General features: G+C 43.8%; 2 protein-coding genes across 3 annotated transcripts in view; one reads left to right on the top strand and one right to left on the bottom strand.

Moving 5' to 3' along the window:
- The window catches only part of Slc4a1ap (solute carrier family 4 member 1 adaptor protein), a 30766-nt gene extending 23817 nt beyond the window's left edge, over positions 1–6949 (bottom strand). The window contains exons 1-5 of the mRNA XM_070025278.1: positions 6217–6949; positions 5806–6001; positions 2101–2223; positions 884–944; positions 448–587 (exon numbers count right to left, since the gene is read on the bottom strand). Of these exons, the coding sequence (XP_069881379.1) occupies positions 448–587; positions 884–944; positions 2101–2223; positions 5806–6001; positions 6217–6888 (1192 nt within the window). The 5' untranslated portion in view covers positions 6889–6949. The remainder of the gene's footprint in view (positions 1–447; positions 588–883; positions 945–2100; positions 2224–5805; positions 6002–6216) is intronic.
- A 207-nt stretch (positions 6950–7156) lies between these two features.
- Positions 7157–18320, top strand: Supt7l (SPT7 like, STAGA complex subunit gamma). 2 transcript variants are annotated; one of them, XM_070025280.1, is made up of 7 exons: positions 7157–7411; positions 9013–9114; positions 9979–10016; positions 10532–11130; positions 13067–13391; positions 15333–15570; positions 17133–18320. In XM_070025280.1, exons 4-7 carry the CDS (start codon positions 10718–10720, stop codon positions 17393–17395), a joined length of 1239 nt encoding a protein of 412 aa, XP_069881381.1. In that variant the 5' UTR covers positions 7157–7411; positions 9013–9114; positions 9979–10016; positions 10532–10717; the 3' UTR covers positions 17396–18320. The 2 variants fall into 2 exon arrangements, with proteins under 2 accessions (XP_069881381.1, XP_069881380.1); XM_070025279.1 differs by lacking the exon at positions 9979–10016.
- Positions 18321–20480: the final 2160 nt, after the last annotated feature.

The raw sequence follows: 20480 nt of genomic DNA, 5'->3' as shown, positions 1-20480 counted from the left end.
ACACACACACACACACACACACACACACACACACACACACACACACCATATATATTATATACATATAATATATATATACACACATATATATATCATACACAAATACACACACATATGTATATATATACACACACAGACACAAATGTGTATACGTGTATATAGAATGTTTGGGAAAATATAAACAGCAGCTACTTTGGGTTTTGAAATAGAGAATTTTGATTTTTCACTTTAAAAAATTCTATAAAGCTCATATAATCCCCCCCCCAAAGATACTATATTACTACTTCTTTTTTTTTCCCCCCCAGTCCTGGGGATTGAACTCTGGGCCTGGGCACTATCTCTGAGCCTCTTTTGCTCAAGGCAAGCACTCTACCATTAAGCCACATTCCCAGTCATTTTATTACTTCCTGTATTGTTTTCCTTCCTTCTTAACTCTCATACACAGACCTGCTTCCTGCCGCAGCAATCCCAGAGTATCGAGGATCCGACAAGCCTCCAGTGAGCACTGGATCATCGCTTCTTTTTTCTTTCCTGAGTGAATGGCCTCAGCCACCAGCTGCTTCCCCGTTGAATCATCCACAGGTAATCTGCATAGTTAGAAGGAATTATAGCACAGCAGTAAGTTCCAACTAATATGCTGTGATGAAGTTCATGGTTTCCTAGATGGCTTTTCAATCTCTCAATTTACTCAATTCTATCTTACCAAGGCTGGTCTTCATTTCCTTCCACCTCTGAACATTGTGTTATTAAACCATCAAGGTCCAAGTCTAAGAACAGCCTAAAACTAAGACTAAAGTTACTCTGTAGACTGTTGTCTTCAACCATAAGTTAATCTGAAATTGGTCACTTTGCTGATAAGAACATTAATAAGAAAAGCACATACCTCACTCTACAGAGCCAAGTACTATGTCCCTGTTCATCAAACTCATATTCTAATTCTTCTCCTGTGGGAAGAAGACAAAAAACAGTTTTAATAGGATCTGAAAATTATTAATTGGTTACGTGAGAAAAGAGCAAAAGTTAAATAAGGACATCACATTTCCATACCACAATAAATACTAAATTCCAATATAAATACTGTATTTCACTTACTCCTAGGGATTATCATCTGAAATAAGAATAGGGGGCTGGGAAGGTGGCTTAGTGGTAGAGCGCTTGCCTTGCATGCTCGAGGCCCTGGGTTCGATTCCTCAGCACCACATAAGCAAAAAAGAAAAAACCGGAAGTGGCGCTGTGGCTCAGGTGGTACAGTGCTAGCCTTGAGCTGAAGAGCTGAGGGACAGCGCCCAGGCCCAGAGTTCAGGCCCCACCACCGGAGCAAAATAAATAAATAAATAAATAAAGAGTAGGATGGGGCTGGGAAGGTGGCTCAGTGGTAGAATGCTTGCCTTGCATGCCTGAGGCCCTGGGTTCGATTCCTCAACACCACATAAACAAAAAGAAAAAAGCTGGAAGTGGCGCTGTGGCTCAAGTGGTAGAGCACTAGCCTTGAGCTGAAGAGGTAAGGGACAGCGCCCAGGCCCAGAGTTCAGGCCCCACGACCGGTGCCCCCCCCCAAAAAAAAAAATAGTAGGAGACTTTGACACAAAGAAAATCTCAGATCATGAGCAGAGCACCGGTGCCTCATGCCTGTAATCCTAGCTACTGAGGAGGCTGAGATCTGAGGATCACGGTTCAAAGTCAGCCCAGGCAAGGAAACTCTGTGAGACTCTTATCTCCAATAAACCACTAGAAAACCAGAAGTGGTACTATGGCTCAAGAGGTAGAGCACTCGCCTTGAGCTGAAGAGCGCAGGGACAGCGTCCAAGCCCAGAGTTCAAGCCCCACAACCGACAAAAAAGAAAAAGAAAATCTCAGATCAAAGCAACCAACTTCTGAGGGAAGGGTGCAGCTCAGAGGGAGAAAGCATACTTAGCACACATAAGGCCTTTGATGTGGCTTAGCACTGCAAAAACTAAAAGCAACAAACCACACGGGCAAAAACTGAGCAAGGAAGATAGAAGATACAATACAGTATTTCTCAGCATGAAGCTTAACCTAAAGCTCTATAAACAACTCCACTATGGGTACATTTTACCATAAGATTGGAAACTTACATACCTTCCCGATCAAAGAAACCTTGGAGAGCCTTCTTTGGATCTTTTATATAAAAAGCCTCCCTTTCCTGCTGAAACTCTAAGACAATCGGGTTCTCTTCAGCCTCATCCTCTACAGCATCTTCTCCTGCAGGATATAAGAAAGGATGGAAAAAACAGACATGTGAAGAGGACATCTGAATGATACCATCTTTTAGGTTGCGTATAGACATCCAAGCTATACACAGTAGTGCTGCATCCCTGTAATCCTTGAACTATAGAGGTAGAGGCAGTAGGATTGTGAGTTAAAGGTCAGTTTGGGCTACATAGATCGATGCTGTCTCAAAAATAGACAAATAAATAAAGCCAGGTACCAGTGGTTCACACCTGTAATCCTAGCTGCTAAGGAGATGGAGATCTGAGGATCACAGTTCAAAGCTAGCCTGGGTAGAAAAGTCTGTGAAATGCTTATCTTCAATTAATCACCAGAAAACTAAAAGTGATGCTGTGGCTCAAAGTGGTAGAGTGCTAGCTTTGACCTAAAAAGCTCAGGGACAGTGCCCAGAACTTGAGTTCAAGCTTCACAACTGATTAAAAAAAAAAAAAAAAAGAATATATAGTGAGAAAAAAATTCCTTTTTGTGCCAGTCCTGGGGCCTGAATTCAGAGCCTGAGTACTATGCCTGACCTTTTTTGCTCAAGGCTACCATTCTACCACTTCTGGCTTTTCCTGATGTTGAATTTGAGATAAGAGTCTCATAGACTTTTCTGTCATAGCTGGCTTTGAACTGCAACCCTCAAATCTCAGCCTCCTGAGTAACTAAGATTATAGGCATGAGCCACCAGCGCCATTCCCTGAGTACATATTTTTAAAGGGATATAGTTTTATGTGATGAAAAGGAAGATAGTTGGGGGTAGAGGATGAAACAGCCATAAAACCACCACTATGAGCACCTTCAAGTTTTATACATTATATACAAATCAAAACTGGTTTCCATGGCTTGCTCTCTTTCTCCCTCTCCCTCTCCCTCCCTCCTCTCTCTCTCTCTCTCTCTCTCTCTCTCTCTCTCTCTCTCTCTCTCTCTCTCTCTCTCTCTCTCTCTCTCATCATTATAAGGCTTGAACTCAGGGCCAATCTGCAGCATGCCATCCCTGAGCTCTTTTGCTCAAGGTTAGTGCTCTACCACTTTGAGCCACAGCTCTACTTCTGCTTTTGAGTGGTTAATTGGAGATAATAGTCTCTAGGGGACTTTTCTGCCTGGGCTGGCTTTGAACTTCAATCCTCAGATCTCAGTGTCCTGAGTAGCCAGGATTACAGGTGTGAGGACTGGCAACAGACTCCATGGCATTCTTTTCTCATAACTTATTCCAAAGGCAGAATTCACCTAGTACATTCTGAAAAAAGAAAAAAGAAATCTGAGCTCTTCTGCCTGGAGTTCTCTCTCTCTCTCTCTCTCTCTCTCTCTCTCTCTCTCTCTCTCTCTCTCTCTCTCTCTCTCTCTCTCTCTCTCTCTCTCTCTGTGTGTGTCAGTCATGGGGCTTAAACTTTAAACTCTGGGCCTAGGCACTGTCCCTCAGCTTTTCAGCTCAGGCTAGCGCTCTACCACTTAAGCCACAGTGCCACTTCCGGTTTTCTGGTGGTTTATTGGAGATGAGTCTCACAGACTTTCTTGCCCAAATTGGTTTTGAACAACTATCCTCAAATCTCAGCCTCTTGAGTAGCTAGGATTACAGGTGTGAGCCACCAGTGCCAGCAGGATTCTCTCTTACACTCAAACTCACCTCTAATACCTTTTCATCAATATAGTATCCTAGAACTGCTCCTAACTGCCAAACAGAATGGTAAACTCATTACTACGTTAAAACCATCAGTCCCTACCCAGAACACCAATTCCAATATGCAGCTTTATCAGGGCTACTTTTCTTTTCCTTCAAGTTCCAGTTCAAAATTCTTCTGCTTATAAACTTATAAAGTGTCCCAAAGATGTAAGCCAGTGCTTTCCAAGAGAAATATAATGAAGGCCATACATAGGACTGGAGGTGTGGCTCAAATGGTAGAACACCTGCCTAGGAAGCATGAGATCCAGAGTTTAAACTCCAGTATAGAAAGAAAGAAGGGGAAAGGAAGGGAGAAAAGGGAGGAAGAAAGGGAGGAGGGAAGGAGGAAAGAGGGGGGAGGGGAGTAGAGGAGAAGGCAGGGGAGGGGTGGGGAGAAAGGAAGAGCAAACATTCAAGCTTAACTTTTTTTTTTTTGTCAGTTGTGGGGCCTGAACTCTGGGCCTCATGCATGCAAGGCAAGCACTCTACCACTGAGCCACCTTCCCAGCCCACCAAGCTTAAATTTCTATAAGTTACATTAAAAAAAAATTTTTTTTAAAAACAAGTGAAATTATTGTCATTTAAACTTAAGTGTAACCAATACAAAGAATATAAGAGAATACCCTGGATTGAATAACATTTCATTTTACTTGACTGAATGTCATTTCATTCCCTTTAGTGATAATTATAAAGCATGAGATTGGTATTTAATAAATATTAGTTAAATCGTAAAAACTAAATAAATTGTATTCTTAAGAAAAGACTTGAATAATAAACTGTATTCAAAATGTATTTAAAATACCCATCATAGGGGCTGGGAAGGTGGCTCAGTGGTAGAGTGCTTGCCTTGTATGCATGAAGCCCTGGGTTCGATTCCTCAGCACCACATAAGCAAAAAAAGCTGGAAGTGGGGCTATGGCTCAAGTGTTAAGAGCACTAGCCTTGAGCTGAAGAGCTGAGGGACAGCACCCAGACCAGTTCACACCCCACAACCGCCAAAAATAAAAGAAATTTAAGCTTGAATGTTTGCCCTACCTTTCTCCCCTCCCCTCCCCTACCTTCTCCTCTCCTCCCCTCCCTTCTTCTCTCCCTCCCTCCCTCCTCCCTTCCTTTCTCTCTTTTCTCAGCACCCAGGCCCAGAGTTCAGACCCCATGATGACAAAAAAAAAAGGGCTGGGGAAAGTGGCTCAGTGGTAGAGCGCTTGCCTTGCATGCATGAGGCCCTGGGTTCAATTCCTCAGCACCACATAAGCAAAAAGAAAAAAAGCCGGAAGTGGTGCTGTGGCTCAAATGGTAGGGCATTAGCCTTGAGCTGAAGAGCTGAGGGACAGCGGCCAGGCCCAGAGTTCAGGCCCCACGACCAGACCCCCCCAAAAAAAAAAACCATAATAGAACACTTGTCTACCAAGTACAAAGCTGAGTTCAAACCCCAGTATTGCAAAAAAAAAAAAAAAAAGGATAATTACCCATAGTATCTATAATTTAATCTTTTTTCATTGATAAAGTTAATGACTTGGTTTTAGACACATTTATACAAATTGTATTTACCCTATCTACCCCAAAGGTTCATGGAATGGTTTTTTTAATATATGTTTTTTAAGAATCACTAGTACAGGGTACCATGTATGATTTTTTTAATGCTAGAAAAGGCTACCACTAGTAATAACCTCAAAATAGTACTTCTGGCAGCATTTAAAATTCGTGAACTCAGGGCCTCATCATCTTGCCTGGGTTTTTTGCTCAAGGCTGGCACTCTACCATTTGAGCCACACCTCCACTTCCGGCTTTTTGCAGGTTAATTGGAGATAACAATCTCATGGAGTTTCCAGCCCTGACTGGACTGCTACAACTCTCAGATTTCAGCCTCCTCGGTGGCTAGGACTACGGCATGAGCCACCAGCTCACCAGCTTACCCATTCCCCAGGTGCAACCCATCTCATCTTCTTGGCCACCAGCATTTCTCTTCTTTTCCTCAGTATCTACTTCCTCCTCTTCATCTGAATCTTCTCCTAGCATCTTCTTCTCCAACAACTTTTGTTGCTGCTTTCGAAGCTCCTTCAACTGTGTTACTGTTAACTCCGATTCTGCCTCTCGGTCTTCCTCTGGTCCCTGATGAAATAGCCCAAATCGACAAACTAGAGTTCAGGAATGTGCAAAATTACTTTCAGAACTATAGCAATATAAACAGAGGTCTAGAGATTAAAATGCAGGCACTTTTCTGACTAGGACTATCTCCTTCCTCACCTAAAAGTTTAAGAAGCTCAGAATCCCGGCAGGATGAAGTCCTAAGGTATTTACTTACTTACTCGCTTACTTATACTTACCTGCAGGATGAAAAGTCGAGTGCTGCCTCCAAAGCGAAAAACGTGTCCGACGTGGACTCTGCAATAGGTGCGGGGTGGAATACGAGTTTTGTTGAGGAAGGTGCCATGGGTACTGCCCAGATCATGCAGGTAAAAGCCCTGCTCCTGGCCGTCGCAATCTGCGTCCGGGCCTGGAGCTCTGTGCTGGAGCACGGCGTGGTACCGAGACACGGAAGGATGCTCCAGACATACGTCACAGCTCGGCAGCCTCCCGAAAAGACAGCAACTCGTTCCTTTCAAGCTACGGGTGCCCACGATGGTGCCACTCTTCAGGATCTCTAGGCTGTAGGGAGCTGTGGCTGGGCTGCCCCAGGGAGGTTCTTGGTACGGGGGAGCCCGGGAAGGGCCTCCAGGACCGGCGACAAGCGTGGGGAGCCGCGGCTGCTCCTGGGGGAGACTCGAACTCGGGGCCTCCTCATTGACTGGCCGAGGCACAGGAGCCTCGGGGTCCCCGGGGCCGGGCTCCAGCAGCGACGGAGGACATTCCTTCTTCCCCTCTCCATGATCTGTAGGACTAGCGGCCGGAGCCTTACTCCTCCCAGCCGGCGGCACTGGCAGAGCAGGTTTCTTGAAGTCGCCACTGAGTTCTGGCGATGCAAGCGGCTCCGACTGGGGGAGAGGATCAGCCATCATCAACCGGCGCAACGGCGAAACGCGTTCCGGGGAAACCTCGCCCTTCGCGCCCCACGTTCCCCTCCGCCACTCCCTCTTCCCGCCTCCCAAAAGCTTCCTGAGCGGTAGCGAAAAGGTTAAGTCCTTCAAAACCAGGGCGTCTTAAAACGTTCGTGACACGGGAAGGTAATCATTACAAGAAACGGCTGCCGCGGTGCTGAGCAAATCGGGGACATGTTTAGGTGTTGCAACAAGATTGTAATGACTTCCGGTGGCAAAGCTTGATTGACAAGAAGCGCTTCCGGCAGTCTTGGCTCAGCCTTGTAGGCCTAACCAGGCCCTCGCCTCAGGCCTCCTGGGGTCCCGGCCTCAGACCTCCTGGATCCCCGCCTTTTCCTGGGACGCGGCCGCGAGGGCTCGAGGCGCTTTATTGGGTTCGGGCCCATGACTCCCCGTCTTCCTGCAGGCGACCCCAGGATCTTGTGATTGGCGCCTGCTGACTGTGACCGAGAAGCCCCCCGGAGGAACTTGGGCTTTCCCTTGGGTCAGTACCAGCTCTTCCTGCTTCCTTCAGTGATACTAGGCAAGAGACCAGGGTTTTGTTAGTTTGGTCATTCATTCCTTATGAAATGAAGTATGGCTTAGTGACACTGGGCCTCAGCTTTCACATCTGGAAAGTGGGGTCTCAGTGACATCTATTTCATAGGATTATTTGGTAGTGGTTTTGGGTTTGTTGTTGCGTATGTGTTCTGGTGCTGGTACTGGGACTTGAACTTGAGACTGGGGTGCTGGCCTTGAGCGTTTACTCCTCTTCAAAGCTAGCACTCTACCACTTGATCGTTAATTGGAGGTAATAGAGCCTCAGCTCCATTTCTCCTTTTTCATCGTCAATTAGAGGTAAGAGTCTCATGCACCTTCCTGCCACCTTTGGCTTCAAACTGTAATCCTCAGTTCTCAACTTCCTTACTAACTAGGATTACAGACTTGAGTGACCAGCGACTGACATATTTAACAGGTTTGGGGGAAAGAATCGAACTAAAAAATAAAATAAAACTTCCAACATAGTCAGCACTTAATAAATGCCAGGCACTGTACCAAGATCATAGCCATCACAGGTAGGTGGGAGAATAAAGTTGGTTGTGATAATCCCAGGTTAAACTCCAGGGATAAATCCCAAGACACAAGACATGTGAAGTGATCTGAGATTATAAAAGGGAATATTCATTTGGGAAGTGGTAGAAGGTGATGACTTAAGCCATAAGAAAAAATACCAGATGGCAGGGCACTGGTGGCTCACACATGTAATCCTAGCTACTCAGGAAGCTGAGATCTGAGGATCACTGTTCAAAGCCAGCCCAGACGGACTCATCTCCAATTAACCACCAAAAACACAGGAATGGTGGTGTGTCTCAAGTGGTATAGCTCTGGACTTGAGCTGAAGAGCTGACGGACAGTGCCCAGGCCCGAGCCCCACCGAAAAAAAAAATTAGCAGACAGCGATGTAGAGGATGGTGGGGCAGAGATCACAGTTTAAAGAATCAATTGTGAACCTGGTGTTAGTTGTTCACACCTGTAATCCTAAGGACTGGAGGCTGAAATTTGAGGATCAAGTTCAAATCGAGCCTGGGCAGACAAATCTCTTTTCTCCAGCCTTGAGCAAAAAAGCATATGAGTATGTGAGGCTCAGAGTTTAAACCCCAGTGTGGTCACACATGTATTCTTGTGCACTCATATGCATGTACATACAAAAGAGAGTCAATTGTGGGAATGCCTGGCATTCTCAAGAAACTGAGTTAAGTGCCCATGGTTCACATCAATAATCCTAGCTACTCAGGAGGATGAGATCTGAAGATAGGGGCTCAAAGCCAGTCTGGGCAGAAAAGTAAATGAGACATCTCTAACCAGCAAAAAGGGAATTGGAGATGTGGTTCAAGTGTTAGAGTTGAGGTCCTCAGTTCAATCCCCAGTACTCCCAAAGGAAGAAAGGGAGGAGATTGGGCGATGATATTGTTAGAACTAAGGTGGTCATTTAGTCCAGAAAGCTGTGTGCTTCTACCATACCATTGTACCAAGTCTATGCCTTAAAACAGCACTTCCCTTATCCTTTCATATTAAAGTATTTCTCTTTCTCTTCCTTTTTTTCAGGTTTAAGAGCTTGAACTGTCGGTCTTCATCTCCTTATATAATGTCTGGCATTTAATTAATGTTTGTTGAACTTGAAAAGACATGGGCAATGAATCTAGAAAGGTGGGTTAAAGCCAGACTGAGTTTTGTTGACTAATAAGGCAAGGAATTCTGACTTTTTCCTACTGGCAAAGGAAAGCCATTAGATTTGAATTTTAAGAAGATTTACGTAACCTACAAGTGATTGGCCACACCTCTAATTCCAGTACTCAAGTGGCTGAGTCTGGACTACATAGCAAAATATTGTCTCCAAAAAAGTCAAGTGCTGGTAACTCATGCCTGTAATTCTAGTTACTCAGGAGGCTGAGATCTGAGGATCTTGGTTCAAAGCCATCCTGGGAAGAAAAGTCCATGAGACTTTTACCTCCACTTAACCATCAGAAAGCCAGAAATGAATGTGTGGCTTAAGTGGTAGAGTAACAGCCCTAAACAGAAATAGCTAATCAACAGCATGAAGCCCTGAGTTCAAGCCCCAGAACAGGCACATGGGAGAGAGTAAGGGAGGGTGGGGGCAGGAAAAGGTACCAGTTAAAAGACAACAGAAATCTGCTTCTTCTGTATATATGTAAGAAGTGAAAGCACTGGACTAGATTAGAGGGTCATAAATTTTTCCACCAGGATCAGTTAAAATGTTCCTGTGTCAACACACAGAGAATAAGAACCATCTATTAGTATTTTTAGTGCTATTGTCTTTCTCAGTTATGTTAAGATACCTGAGAAATACTCTAGGCTTCATATTTAAGTATTGCACCTTGCTAATTGTTTAGGTTTACGTGTGGTGGTAATGAATTAGTGAAGTGAAATAGAAAATGTGGATGCTAGAGCCCAGACACCTTTACAGCTGTCCATCTACTAATGACTTAGATTGTACCTTATGGTTCAGTCAAGGAGAATTGTCATTGTGTAAAAGCAATTGCATCTTTGCAGGGAAATGGATGGAGCTAGAAGGAATCATGTTGAGCGAGGTAAGCCAAGAGCAAAGAGACAAACGGTACATGGTCTCCCTGATAAGTGGATGCTAAATCCAAAATGTTAGGTGATGTGACAAAATTAACAGGACTTAAGAAACAAAGAACTCCCACTCATCTGGTCGAACCACTACTAAATATCCCCATGCTGCTGATCACATGTATGGTGTATATGTGTACACCGTTATATGTTATAGACTGTGATAGACAATAAGTTGGAATGAACTTGTGACTTTAAATGAGCATCATTATTCCACAATACTGTGAAATTTGGGAAATTATGTAATCACTTAATCACAATTAAAAAAAAAAAAGAACCTCGGGGAAGGTAGGGAGGGAAAGGATGGTAGGGGGAAAACAATGGAGGGGGTAACAATGCTCAATAGGAAGTGTACTCATTACTTTGCTCATGTAACTGTAACCCTCTGTATAGTATCTTTACAATAAAAATTTTTTTAAAAAAAAAGGTAATTGCATCTAACACTTGTATTTCTCTCTTTTTTTTTTTTCAGGGAGAGTATCTTTGGCCCTACAGTTTGCTGATACTGACATTGTTCAGAGTGGTCTTAAAATAACTTACTTTTTATATAAATAACTGCCTAGACGTCACATTTTTCACTACAGTTGCCAGAGATTTAAGATATCTTTTAAGATATCATCTCCATTAAAACTGAGACTTGTTCCCTTCTTATTTCAAAATGTTGAGATACTGGGGAGAAATACCAATATCCTCAAGCCAGACCAATAGAAGTTCCTTTGATCTGCTCCCACGGGAGTTCCGTCTGGTGGAAGTCCATGACCCACCACTGCATCAGCCCTCAGCCAACAAGCCAAAGCCCCCCACTGTGCTGGACATCCCCTCGGAGCCCTGCAGCCTCACTGTCCATACCATACAGTTGATCCAGCACAACCGCCGTCTTCGCAGCCTTATTGCCGCAGCTCAGGCTCAGAATCAACAACAGACAGAAGGTATAAAGACTGAAGAGAGTGAACCTCTTCCTCCCTGCCCTGGCTCACCTCCTCTCCCTGATGACCTCCTACCTTTAGATTGTAAGAATCTCAATGCACCCTTCCAGATGCGGCACAGTGACCCAGAGAGTGACTTTTATCGGTAAGGGAAAGCTTTGCTCTCTTACTTTCCTCAAAAAAATGAAGTTTCTCAGTCTTTGTTGAGTCTGTATTTTTTTCGGTTTTCTGATGCATTAGTTTTTTATTGAGTGCCTAGTATTAGGAATCTACAACTGTATACAAGAACCTGTTTTTTTCCAGTTCCAGGGATTGAATCCAAGGTCTTGTACAAGATAGGTAAGCACTATACCACTGAGCTACATCTCTAGCTCAAGAAATTTTAGATTGTGCATTTTCATTTTGATAACATTATTTAAAAAATAATAATGCAAAAATGTTCTTGATTGGGCTGGGAAGGTGGTAGAGCGCTTGCCTTGCATGCCTGAGGCCCTGGGTTTGATTCCTCAGCACCACATAAGCAGAAAAAAGCCAGGAGTGGTGCTGTGGCTCAAATGGTAGAGTGCTGGCCTTGAGCTGAAGAGCTGAGGGACAGCACCCAGGCCCAGAGTTCAGGCCCCATGACCGGACACAAAAAAAAAAACCCAAAAAGTTCTTGATCCTTGTTACTCAAAAATCTGATCCAGTACCAGCAGCATCAGCATACCTGGTTAGTAGTTAGAAATGCAGAACTCTACCATGGACCAGTGGCTCATGCCTGTAATCCTAGCTACTCAGGAGACAGAGATCTGAAGATCATGATTCGAAGCCTGCCCAGGCAAAAAAGTTCATGAGACACTTATCTACTGTTAACCACCAGAAAGCTGGAAGTGGAGCTGTGACCCAAGTTATAGCATGCTAGCCTTGAGCAGAAAGCTCAAAGGGACAGCACCAAGGCCCTGAGTTCAAGCCCCAGGACCAGCACCAAACAATAAAAAATAAGATAAAATTCCTTTGTCAGAGGCAGGCAGATACCAGATAGTAAATTTCTAGAGGCAGCTACCTAATTTTTAAAAAATGAAAAAAAATTTGTTCAAAATTGTTTTTAGTAGAGCAGACAGAAAGCTGTTTTTAGAAAGCCTAAAATTTCTGCAGTATTATGAAAAAATATGGGATCTGGAGTCCAAAGACCCATTATTTACTAATAGCAAAACAACATTTGGCAAGTCAGTTCCTCTGAACCTCAGTTTCCTTTCCTGGTGATTAGGAATGATAATAATATTGGGCTATCTACTACTTTACAGCAAAGGGTAGGATGTAAATGCTTTGTAAGTTGCATGTTTTAGATGCTTTTACAAAACTGAGTTTCCTTCTCAGTAAAAAAAAAAAAATGGCCTCTGAGCCAGGCGCCAGTGGCTCATGACTATAATCCTACTCAGAAGGCTGAGATTTGAGGACTGCAGTTTGAAGCCAGACTGAGCAGGAAAGCTTGTGAGATTTCTTATCTCCAATTAACTACTAAAAAAACTGCAAGTGGAGCTGTGGTGCAAGTGATAGAGTGTTTGCCTTGAGCACAAAGCTCAGGGACAGCACCAGGCCCTGAGTTCAAAATCCAGGACCTATGCCAAAAACAAAGGTCTCTGTAGTTGGAAAAGAATTACCCTAGCAAAACTAGAAGTGTGGCTAAGTGGCACTGAGTTAAACCAGTACTGAAAGAAACAAACAACAACAACAACAACAACAAAAACATCATGTGTGTTAACTATTGAGAAATAGCGCCTCATTGAACAGGATATGAGCTACTCTGTTATGCTTCATTCTACAAGTGATCAATATTGAGCTGTCAGGAGAAGGAAGCTTCCTTTCCTCCAGATAACCTTCCTACTGCTTATTGTAGATATGTGGCATCTACTCAGTATGTAAGTGGAAGAGCTTAGAGGTGCAATCACAGGCTGTGAGACACGGCCTGAGAGCCATGGGATGAAACAGCTGCTTTCCCTGGAAAGCTTGGCATGTGATTTGACTGAAATGGTTAAACTTCTCGAGAGACAGGTCACTCTTTGGCAAGAGCAGTATTAACAGTACCATGTCTCCACTTTCAGTGGGAAAGGGGAACCTGTGACTGAACTCACCTGGCACTCCTGTCGACAGCTTCTCTACCAGGCAGTGGCCACAATCCTGGCCCATGCAGGCTTTGAGTGTGCTAATGAAAGTGTCCTGGAGACCTTAACCGATGTGGCACATGAGTATTGCCTTAAGTTCACCAAGTTGCTGCGCTTTGCTGTGGACCGGGAGGCTCTGATGGGACAGACCCCTTTTCCTGATGTTATGGAACAGGTGTTCCACGAAGTGGGGATTGGCAGTGTGCTTTCCCTCCAGAAGTTCTGGCAGCACCGCATCAAGGACTATCACAGCTACATGCTCCAGGTGAGATGACCCTGGGAGAGGGAGCAATTCAGCAGGATCCAACACTGTTGCTCTAGACCAGAGAACGCCGGTTTATAGAACAAAATGAATTTAACTTAATTTTCTCTCATTCCTTAGCTGTGTTCCATTGGCCTTTATCAATTGCAAGCCTTCCCCCTGCCCCCCAAATTCAGTGATACTTCTAGAAGAAATACAAAGATGTATGAAGTCCAAGGCTGTGGTTAGCATCTTTCATTCAACAAATATTTATCGATGGCTTATTGTGCATCAGGTGTTGTGGGATATCACTGTTAGGAAGACAAATTCTTTTGAGCTTTCTTTCAGTCTTGTTGAAGGGAAACAAAACCAGTAAACAAATCATGACCACAGCAATTTCAGATGACAGAATAACGAACACATAGCAGAATACAGTGATGTTGCCTGGAAGATGGGAATACCAATTTTAGCTAGACTGCAAACATCTCATTTCCCTGATCCTCGAGATCTTAAGTCAGTTATTTATTCACTGTTTTCCCCAAATCTAAGATGGTAATTTTTAACATCCAACCAAAAAAAAGAGAGAGAGAGAGAAAGAGAGACTTTGCTAAGAGAGAGAGAGAGAGAGAGAGAGAGAGAGAGAGAGAGAGAGAGAGAGAGAGAAAGAGAGAGAAAGAGAGAGAGAGAGAGACTTGGCTAAGTGATCCAGATTTCCCAGCAGTTTAGTATTTGCCTAGGGTATATAGGTCCAAGTTAGGAGGGTTTTTTTTTGTTTTTGTTTTTGTTTTTGTCTAGTCGTGGGGCCTGAACTCTGGGCCTGGGCGCTGTCCCTCGGCTCTTCAGCTCAAGACTACCGCTATACCACTTGAGCCACAGTGCCACTTCTGACTTTTTTCTTTTTGCTTATGTGGTGCTGAAGAATCAAACCCAGGGCCTCATGCTTGCAAGGCAAGCACTCTACCACTGAACCACCTTCCCAGCCCCACGTTACGGGGTTTTGTTTTTAATTTTTGAGTCAGGTTTCACTATGTAGCCCAGGCTAGCCTCAAACTCTTAATCCTCCTTCCCCATCCTTCCATCCCTTCTTCCCTAGTACTAGGACTGTAGGTACATACCACTATGCCTGCCCAAATGTTAGTTTTTTGGTAGGGATTTTTGTTTTGCCAGTGCCAGGGTTTGAACTCACTGTCTTGAGCTTGCTCAGCTTCTTTGCTGGCACCCAACCACTTGAGCCATGCTTCTAGCCTGGCTTTATTGCTAGTTATTTTGGAGATGAAATCTCAGATTTTTCTGCAAACTGCAACCCATTGGATCTGTTCCTTCGCAGCTGTTTTGTTTGCAGGTGTGAGCCACGGGCACCCAGCTCAAGAGTTCATTTTTATGGACAAAAATGTAATCTTTCATTCCATTCTGTTTTTTTTTTACTTTTATGTAAATTTTTTTGTTTTAGTGCTTATACTAAGACTGAACTCAGTGCCTTGTTCTTACTTAATTTTCTTGCACATGGCTGGCACTCTGCCATTTGAACTATGCCTCAAGCCCAGCTCTTTGCTGGTTATTTTGTAGATGGGAATCTCAGGGACTTGTATTCCTGGGCTGGCTTTAAAATACTATCTTCTAAAGTCTCAGCCCCCTAAGTAGCTAGCATTACAGGCATGAATGGTGAAGCATTTTCTGACTAATTTTCTTCATGTGTTTATCATATGTAAATGCAAAGTCAACACCTTACACCAAAACCTTCCACTGGCAGTGGAAATTGCTTCATTGTTTTGTGGTGCTTGGCATAGGACTCATGACTAATCACACACTGAACTAAACAAATGCTCTACCACACCCAACCCTGGTAGGGGCTTTAAAACTCCTGTGTTCCTCCTATTCTGTTGGCTTCTCCATGGGCTGCCACAAGCTAACTATTCAATTTTCTTCTAACATGTGCTTGGAAAATTAACTCCTGCTTGTCAACAGATCAGTAAGCAACTCTCCGAAGAATATGAAAGGATTGTCAATCCTGAGAAGGCAACAGAAGACACCAAACCTGTGAAGATCAAGGAGGAACCTGTGAGCGACATTGCCTTTCCCGTGAGCGAGGAACCGGAGGCTGACCTTGCCTCTGGAGATCAGTCCCTGCCCATGGGAGTCCTCGGGGCTCAGAGTGAGCGCTTCCCGTCTAACTTGGAGGTGGAAGCTTCACCACAGGCTTCAAGTAAGAGAGCTCTATGTACTTATTTAGTTTGAGGAGATCCGTCAGTCAGCACTTAGTGCATTTTGGAGTCAAGCTCTAGAGGTGGGAGAACAAAAGTAGGAGTGGGCAGAGTGGAAAGTTCTAAAACTGACAAGCTTCAGTGATCTAGAGAGATGAGCTCTGTCCTGTCTAATGGTGGAGAGAGGCCTGGCTCAGCTTTATACGCATTCCTTCAAATAATCTCCAGTTAGGTCCTGAGTGCAGTGTGTGTTATCCTGTTGATTACTAACCTGACTGCAGCTGATCCAGCTGCTTGGGCAAATCTCCTGTCCTGCCTTTGGTAGTCTGTGCTAGTTCTTCCTGTGCCTGTAATTGATATGTGAGGGAGTGTTAATTGCTCATGCTCTGGAGGACTTACAACAGGTTATAAGTGAAAGAGATTGAAATACTGACATTGTTGGAGATAGGTGGTCTCTTGCTGGTAGACACTGGGATAAGTTTAGAAACCAGGACAGCAGACCTGTTACTTTCTTATTACAATATTGTGTATTTATTTTATCTCAAGCTTGATCTCAGTCTTGAGATTCTCCTACCTCAGCCTCTCAAATGCTGAGATAACAGGCATGAGCCACCAGACTCAGCCTCATGCAATACTTGAGTCACTTAAACTGCAAATACATCAGGGCACTTATTTGTATACAGATATAAAGTGTCACTTCATCAGTACACAAATAATTCAAATAGCAAATCCCCAAATGTGACTCAAGTGGGATTAAGCTGGTGTTGGGAAGAATGACTTTACCAGGGAAGAAACAGGAATTACAGCAGGACAACCTTAGCTGATCGCCAGTGGCTCATAGCTGTAGTGCTAGCTACTCAGGAGGTTTAGATCCAAGGATCAAGGTTCAAAGCCAGCAGGGGCAAGAAAGTCTATGAGACTCTTATCTCCAGATAGCTACCAGAAAAGCCAAAAGTAGACCCATGGCTCAAATGATAGTGCTAGCCTTGAGCACAAAAGCTCAGGGATGACACCCAGGCCCTGAGTTCAAGGCCCAAGCTTGGCACTATAAAAACCCCCAGCAGGACAACCTTGCTAGAATACATCGAGAGTGACAGGAGGTAAAGGAGTAAGGAATATGACTCAGTGAAGACAAGAAGGGAATTGCTGTCAGCATTGGGTAGTAATCATTATGTTTTCATCGTGGGAAAGGACCAGAGTGAAAAGGCAGGAAAACAAGTCAGCCCATAAAAGAAAGAAAGACAGGCAACCTAAACAATTGATTAAGTTGTGGTTTTCTGTGAGCTGTGGAGTCTTTGCACCTGTAGTTTTATTTTTTGGTTTAGGGGAACATGGGACTAAGAGAGGCAAAGCAAGGACAGATGAAAGTAGTAAAAAAAAAAAAAAAAAAGGTATGCAGAACAGATTGGGACTGGGATTACACAGTTGCACAATTTTTGAAGCACAGATTAACAACCATGTGCTCCAGCCAAGTACAGAATCAAAGTCAAACCTGAACTCCTAGGACATTAGTCATTGTGGGATATTACCGTTTGGTTTACCAGGCTGTTCCCTGTGTCTCTAGGTGCAGAGGTAAATGCTTCTCCTCTTTGGAACCTGGCCCATGTGAAAATGGAGCCTCAGGAGAGTGAAGAAGGCAATGTGTCCGGACACGGTGTGCTGGGTGGTGATGTCTTCGAGGAGCCCATGTCAGGCATGAGTGAAGCTGGGATCCCACAGAGCCCTGACGACTCAGACAGCAGCTATGGTTCCCACTCCACTGACAGCCTCATGGGATCCTCCCCTGTTTTCAACCAGCGCTGCAAGAAGAGACTGAGGAAGATATAACAGCAAATGTGTTAGCATTTGTTTTGATAACTGATTTGATTCCTATTCTTAGGTACAATGGGCCTATCCAAGCAAGGTTACATTTTACTGTGGCATTGCTTTTATAGTTTTCTACAACAACCAAGCCACTGTTGGTGAATTGATCACAATGCTGGCATAGTAATCAGACGACCAAAGCACTTTCCCTAGCCATTGTTTTATTGGCTGATGACACACATTCCTTAGCTTCTCTGCAGCCATTTGTCTTGCACAACTGAGAAGAACCAGAGTGATCTACCTTGCACACAAAGGAGGACTGAGATATTGGCTAAACTTCAAAACTTTGTTTGAACAGACTCATGCCAGTATCACATACCATTTTTTTGTAACTTAGTTTTGGTTCAAGTCATTGAGAATCCATTACTAATATTTAACAAGAAATAGCTAAACACAACAAAGCTTTTGTCATTGTTTTTCTGAGCTGGTACCTGAGTTCAGGCTAGAGCTTGAACTCAGAGCCTTGAGCTTTCACTTGATCATACTTTATCACTTGAGTAATGCCTGCACTTCCAGCTTTTTGTTGGCTAACTGAAAATAAGAATCTCAGATTTGTCTGCATAGGCTGGCTTCAAACTGTGATCCTCAGATCTCAGCCTCTTGAGCAGTTATGATTCTAGGGGTAAGCCACCAGTGTCCACTTAACAGTCTTATTTTTTTATCAGTCTTATTTTTTAGGCTGTTTTTGCTCCCTATGAAGTCTCAAGAAATTAGAGATCTGTGGTGACATAGCCATTTTATTTAGATAGCCTCTTTGGTTTTTATTTTAAAGAAAAAGAAGCTTATTGGTTCTACTGTATTTTGTGATGCCTGTGGCTTGAAAGTCACAGAGATGAAAAATAATTCACATATTTGATAGAATTAAAGTGTATTGTCACCTTACATCACATTACTTGCATTGAGCCTCTATTAATTATTGCTTTAAATTCTACTGTGTTAAATCTTAACAAGAAATCTTGAAATGTTGTTCTAATACCCATTTTACAGAGGCAGAAAACAAGCTGAGGGGCAAAGTGAGGGGCAAGTCCACTAGGCTAACTAGTACTGAACACCACCACCACCTCACAGTTAAAATGTGAGCTTCTCAAAGAGAGAATCTCTGGCACCAAGAACAGTACCTGCCATCATGATAAAGAATCTACCAGACCAACTGACTTCAAAGTCTTTGCCCTTTCTGTTAAATCACCTGCTACTCTGTGAATTGGCCTTTTAAAATATTAGAGCGCTGGGCACCAGTGGCTCATGCCTATAATCCTAGCTGCTTGGGAGGCTGAGATTTGAGGATTATGGTTCAAAGCCACCCAGGCAGGAAAGTCCTGAGAGCACCAATTAACCACTAGAAAACCAGAAGCAGTGCTGTGGCTCAGTAGTAGACTGCTAGCCTTGAGTGAAAAGTTCAGGGAAAGTGTCCAGGCCCTTAGTTCAAGCCCCACAATTAAAAAAAAAAATTAGAGGGGCTGGGAAGGTGGCTCAGTGGTGGAGCGCTTGCCTTGCATGCCTGAGGCCCTGAGTTCGATTCCTCAGCACCACATAAGCAAAAAGAAAAAAGCCAGAAGTGGCGCTGTGGCTCAAGTGGTAGAGTGCTAGCCTTGAGCTGAAGAGCTGAGGGACAGTGCCCAAGCCCAGAGTTCAGGTCCCACGACCGGACCCAAAAAAAAATAAAATAAAATGAGTAGTACATCACTTTACTACTATGAGGAACTGAGGTCCAGAGAGATGAAGTTAATTTGCTTAGCATTAACAAAGGTCTGTGAACCAAGGTTCTGGATACATAATACAAGCTGTGTGACCTACTTCCTTTTACCAGGAGAGCTAGAGACTGACGAGAAAGTTGAATTCAAGAGTTTCCCACCTGGCAGCCAAACCCAACCTGAGGTTGGAGAAATGTTAAGTCCCCCATGAAAAGGTAGAAAATTAAGGGTTAGCCGGGCACTGGTGCTCAAGCCTGTAATCCTAGTTACTCAGGTGGCTCAGATCTGAAGATCACAGTTCAAAAGGAAAGTCCATTAAGACTCTTATCTCCAGTTAACCACACATGAAAAAATGGAAGTGGCAGTGTGGCCAAGTGGTAGAGCACTTGCCTTGAGCTGAAGAGCTCAGGGACAGCGCCCATGCCCAGAGTTCAAGCCCCATGACTGACCAGAAAAAATAAAATTAGGGTTACTGGTTTTTGTGTTTGCCTGTCCTGGGGCTTGAATTCAGGGCTCTTGCATAGCTTCTTCACTCAAACTGGAGCTCTACCACTTGAGCCAAACCTCCACTTTTTTTCTTTAGCTTCTTTGCTACTACATTGGAGATGTCTCATAATCTTGCCAGTTGCTGGTGGCTGAGATCTAAGGATAATGGTTCAAAGCCAGACCAGACAAAGAATTGACTCATTTCCAATTAACCACCAAAAATCAAAAAGTGGAGCTGTGACTCAAAGCTTAGGAATAGCACCTAGTACCTGAGGTCAAGCATCAGGACTTGTCCCCCCCACACACACACACAAAAAAGTCTTTTCTGGTCAGCAGTATTTTCCCTTTTCTTTGGCAAAAGCAGTCCTCAGGCAATGGAAATAGCCATTTAGCATTTAGGTACTTAATTCATTTGTTCAAACATGTAAAGTGCTAGTTCCTGTGCTAGCAATATAAGTATGAAAGCTTACTACCACCCTTTTAATAGACCTAATAGCACAAGGTAAGTTATATTTTAAGGAAAAGAATGTGAGCAGACACTGCAGAGAAAAACAAAGCATGTTCATTTTTTTTTTTGGGGGGGGGGGGTCCGGCCATGGGGCCTGAACTCTGGGCCCGGGTGCTGTCCCTCAGCTCTTCAGCTCAAGGCTAGCACTCTACCACTTGAGCCACAGTGCTACTTCCGGCTTTTTTCTTTTTTCTTATGTGGTGCTGAGGAATCGAACCCAGGGCCTCATGCATGCAAGGCAAGCGCTCTATCACTGAGCCACCTTCCCAGCCCACATGTTCAGTTTTCTTTGTAAAGTTTCCCCATAAAGAACAGGTCAAGCTGGGGATAGTGGTACATATCTACAATCCCAACACTCAAGGTG

The sequence above is a fragment of the Dipodomys merriami genome, unplaced genomic scaffold (assembly GCF_024711535.1).
Source record: "Dipodomys merriami isolate MVZ:Mamm:240054 unplaced genomic scaffold, mDipMer1.0.p SCAF_17, whole genome shotgun sequence".
NCBI lineage: Eukaryota > Metazoa > Chordata > Mammalia > Rodentia > Heteromyidae > Dipodomys > Dipodomys merriami.
Note: the sequence above shows the minus strand (reverse complement) of the source record. Positions and strands in the feature narration are given on the sequence as shown.

What these genes read in the sequence shown, in the direction of transcription:
- Supt7l (XM_070025279.1), top strand. Translation starts at nt 10,718, where the DNA reads ATGTTGAGATACTGGGGAGAAATACCAATATCCTCAAGCCAGACCAAT. An exon ending in CCAGAGAGTGACTTTTATCG is followed by an intron (nt 11,131 to 13,066) that starts GTAAGGGAAAGC and finishes CTCCACTTTCAG; the next exon opens with TGGGAAAGGGGAACCTGTGA. An exon ending in ATCACAGCTACATGCTCCAG is followed by an intron (nt 13,392 to 15,332) that starts GTGAGATGACCC and finishes GCTTGTCAACAG; the next exon opens with ATCAGTAAGCAACTCTCCGA.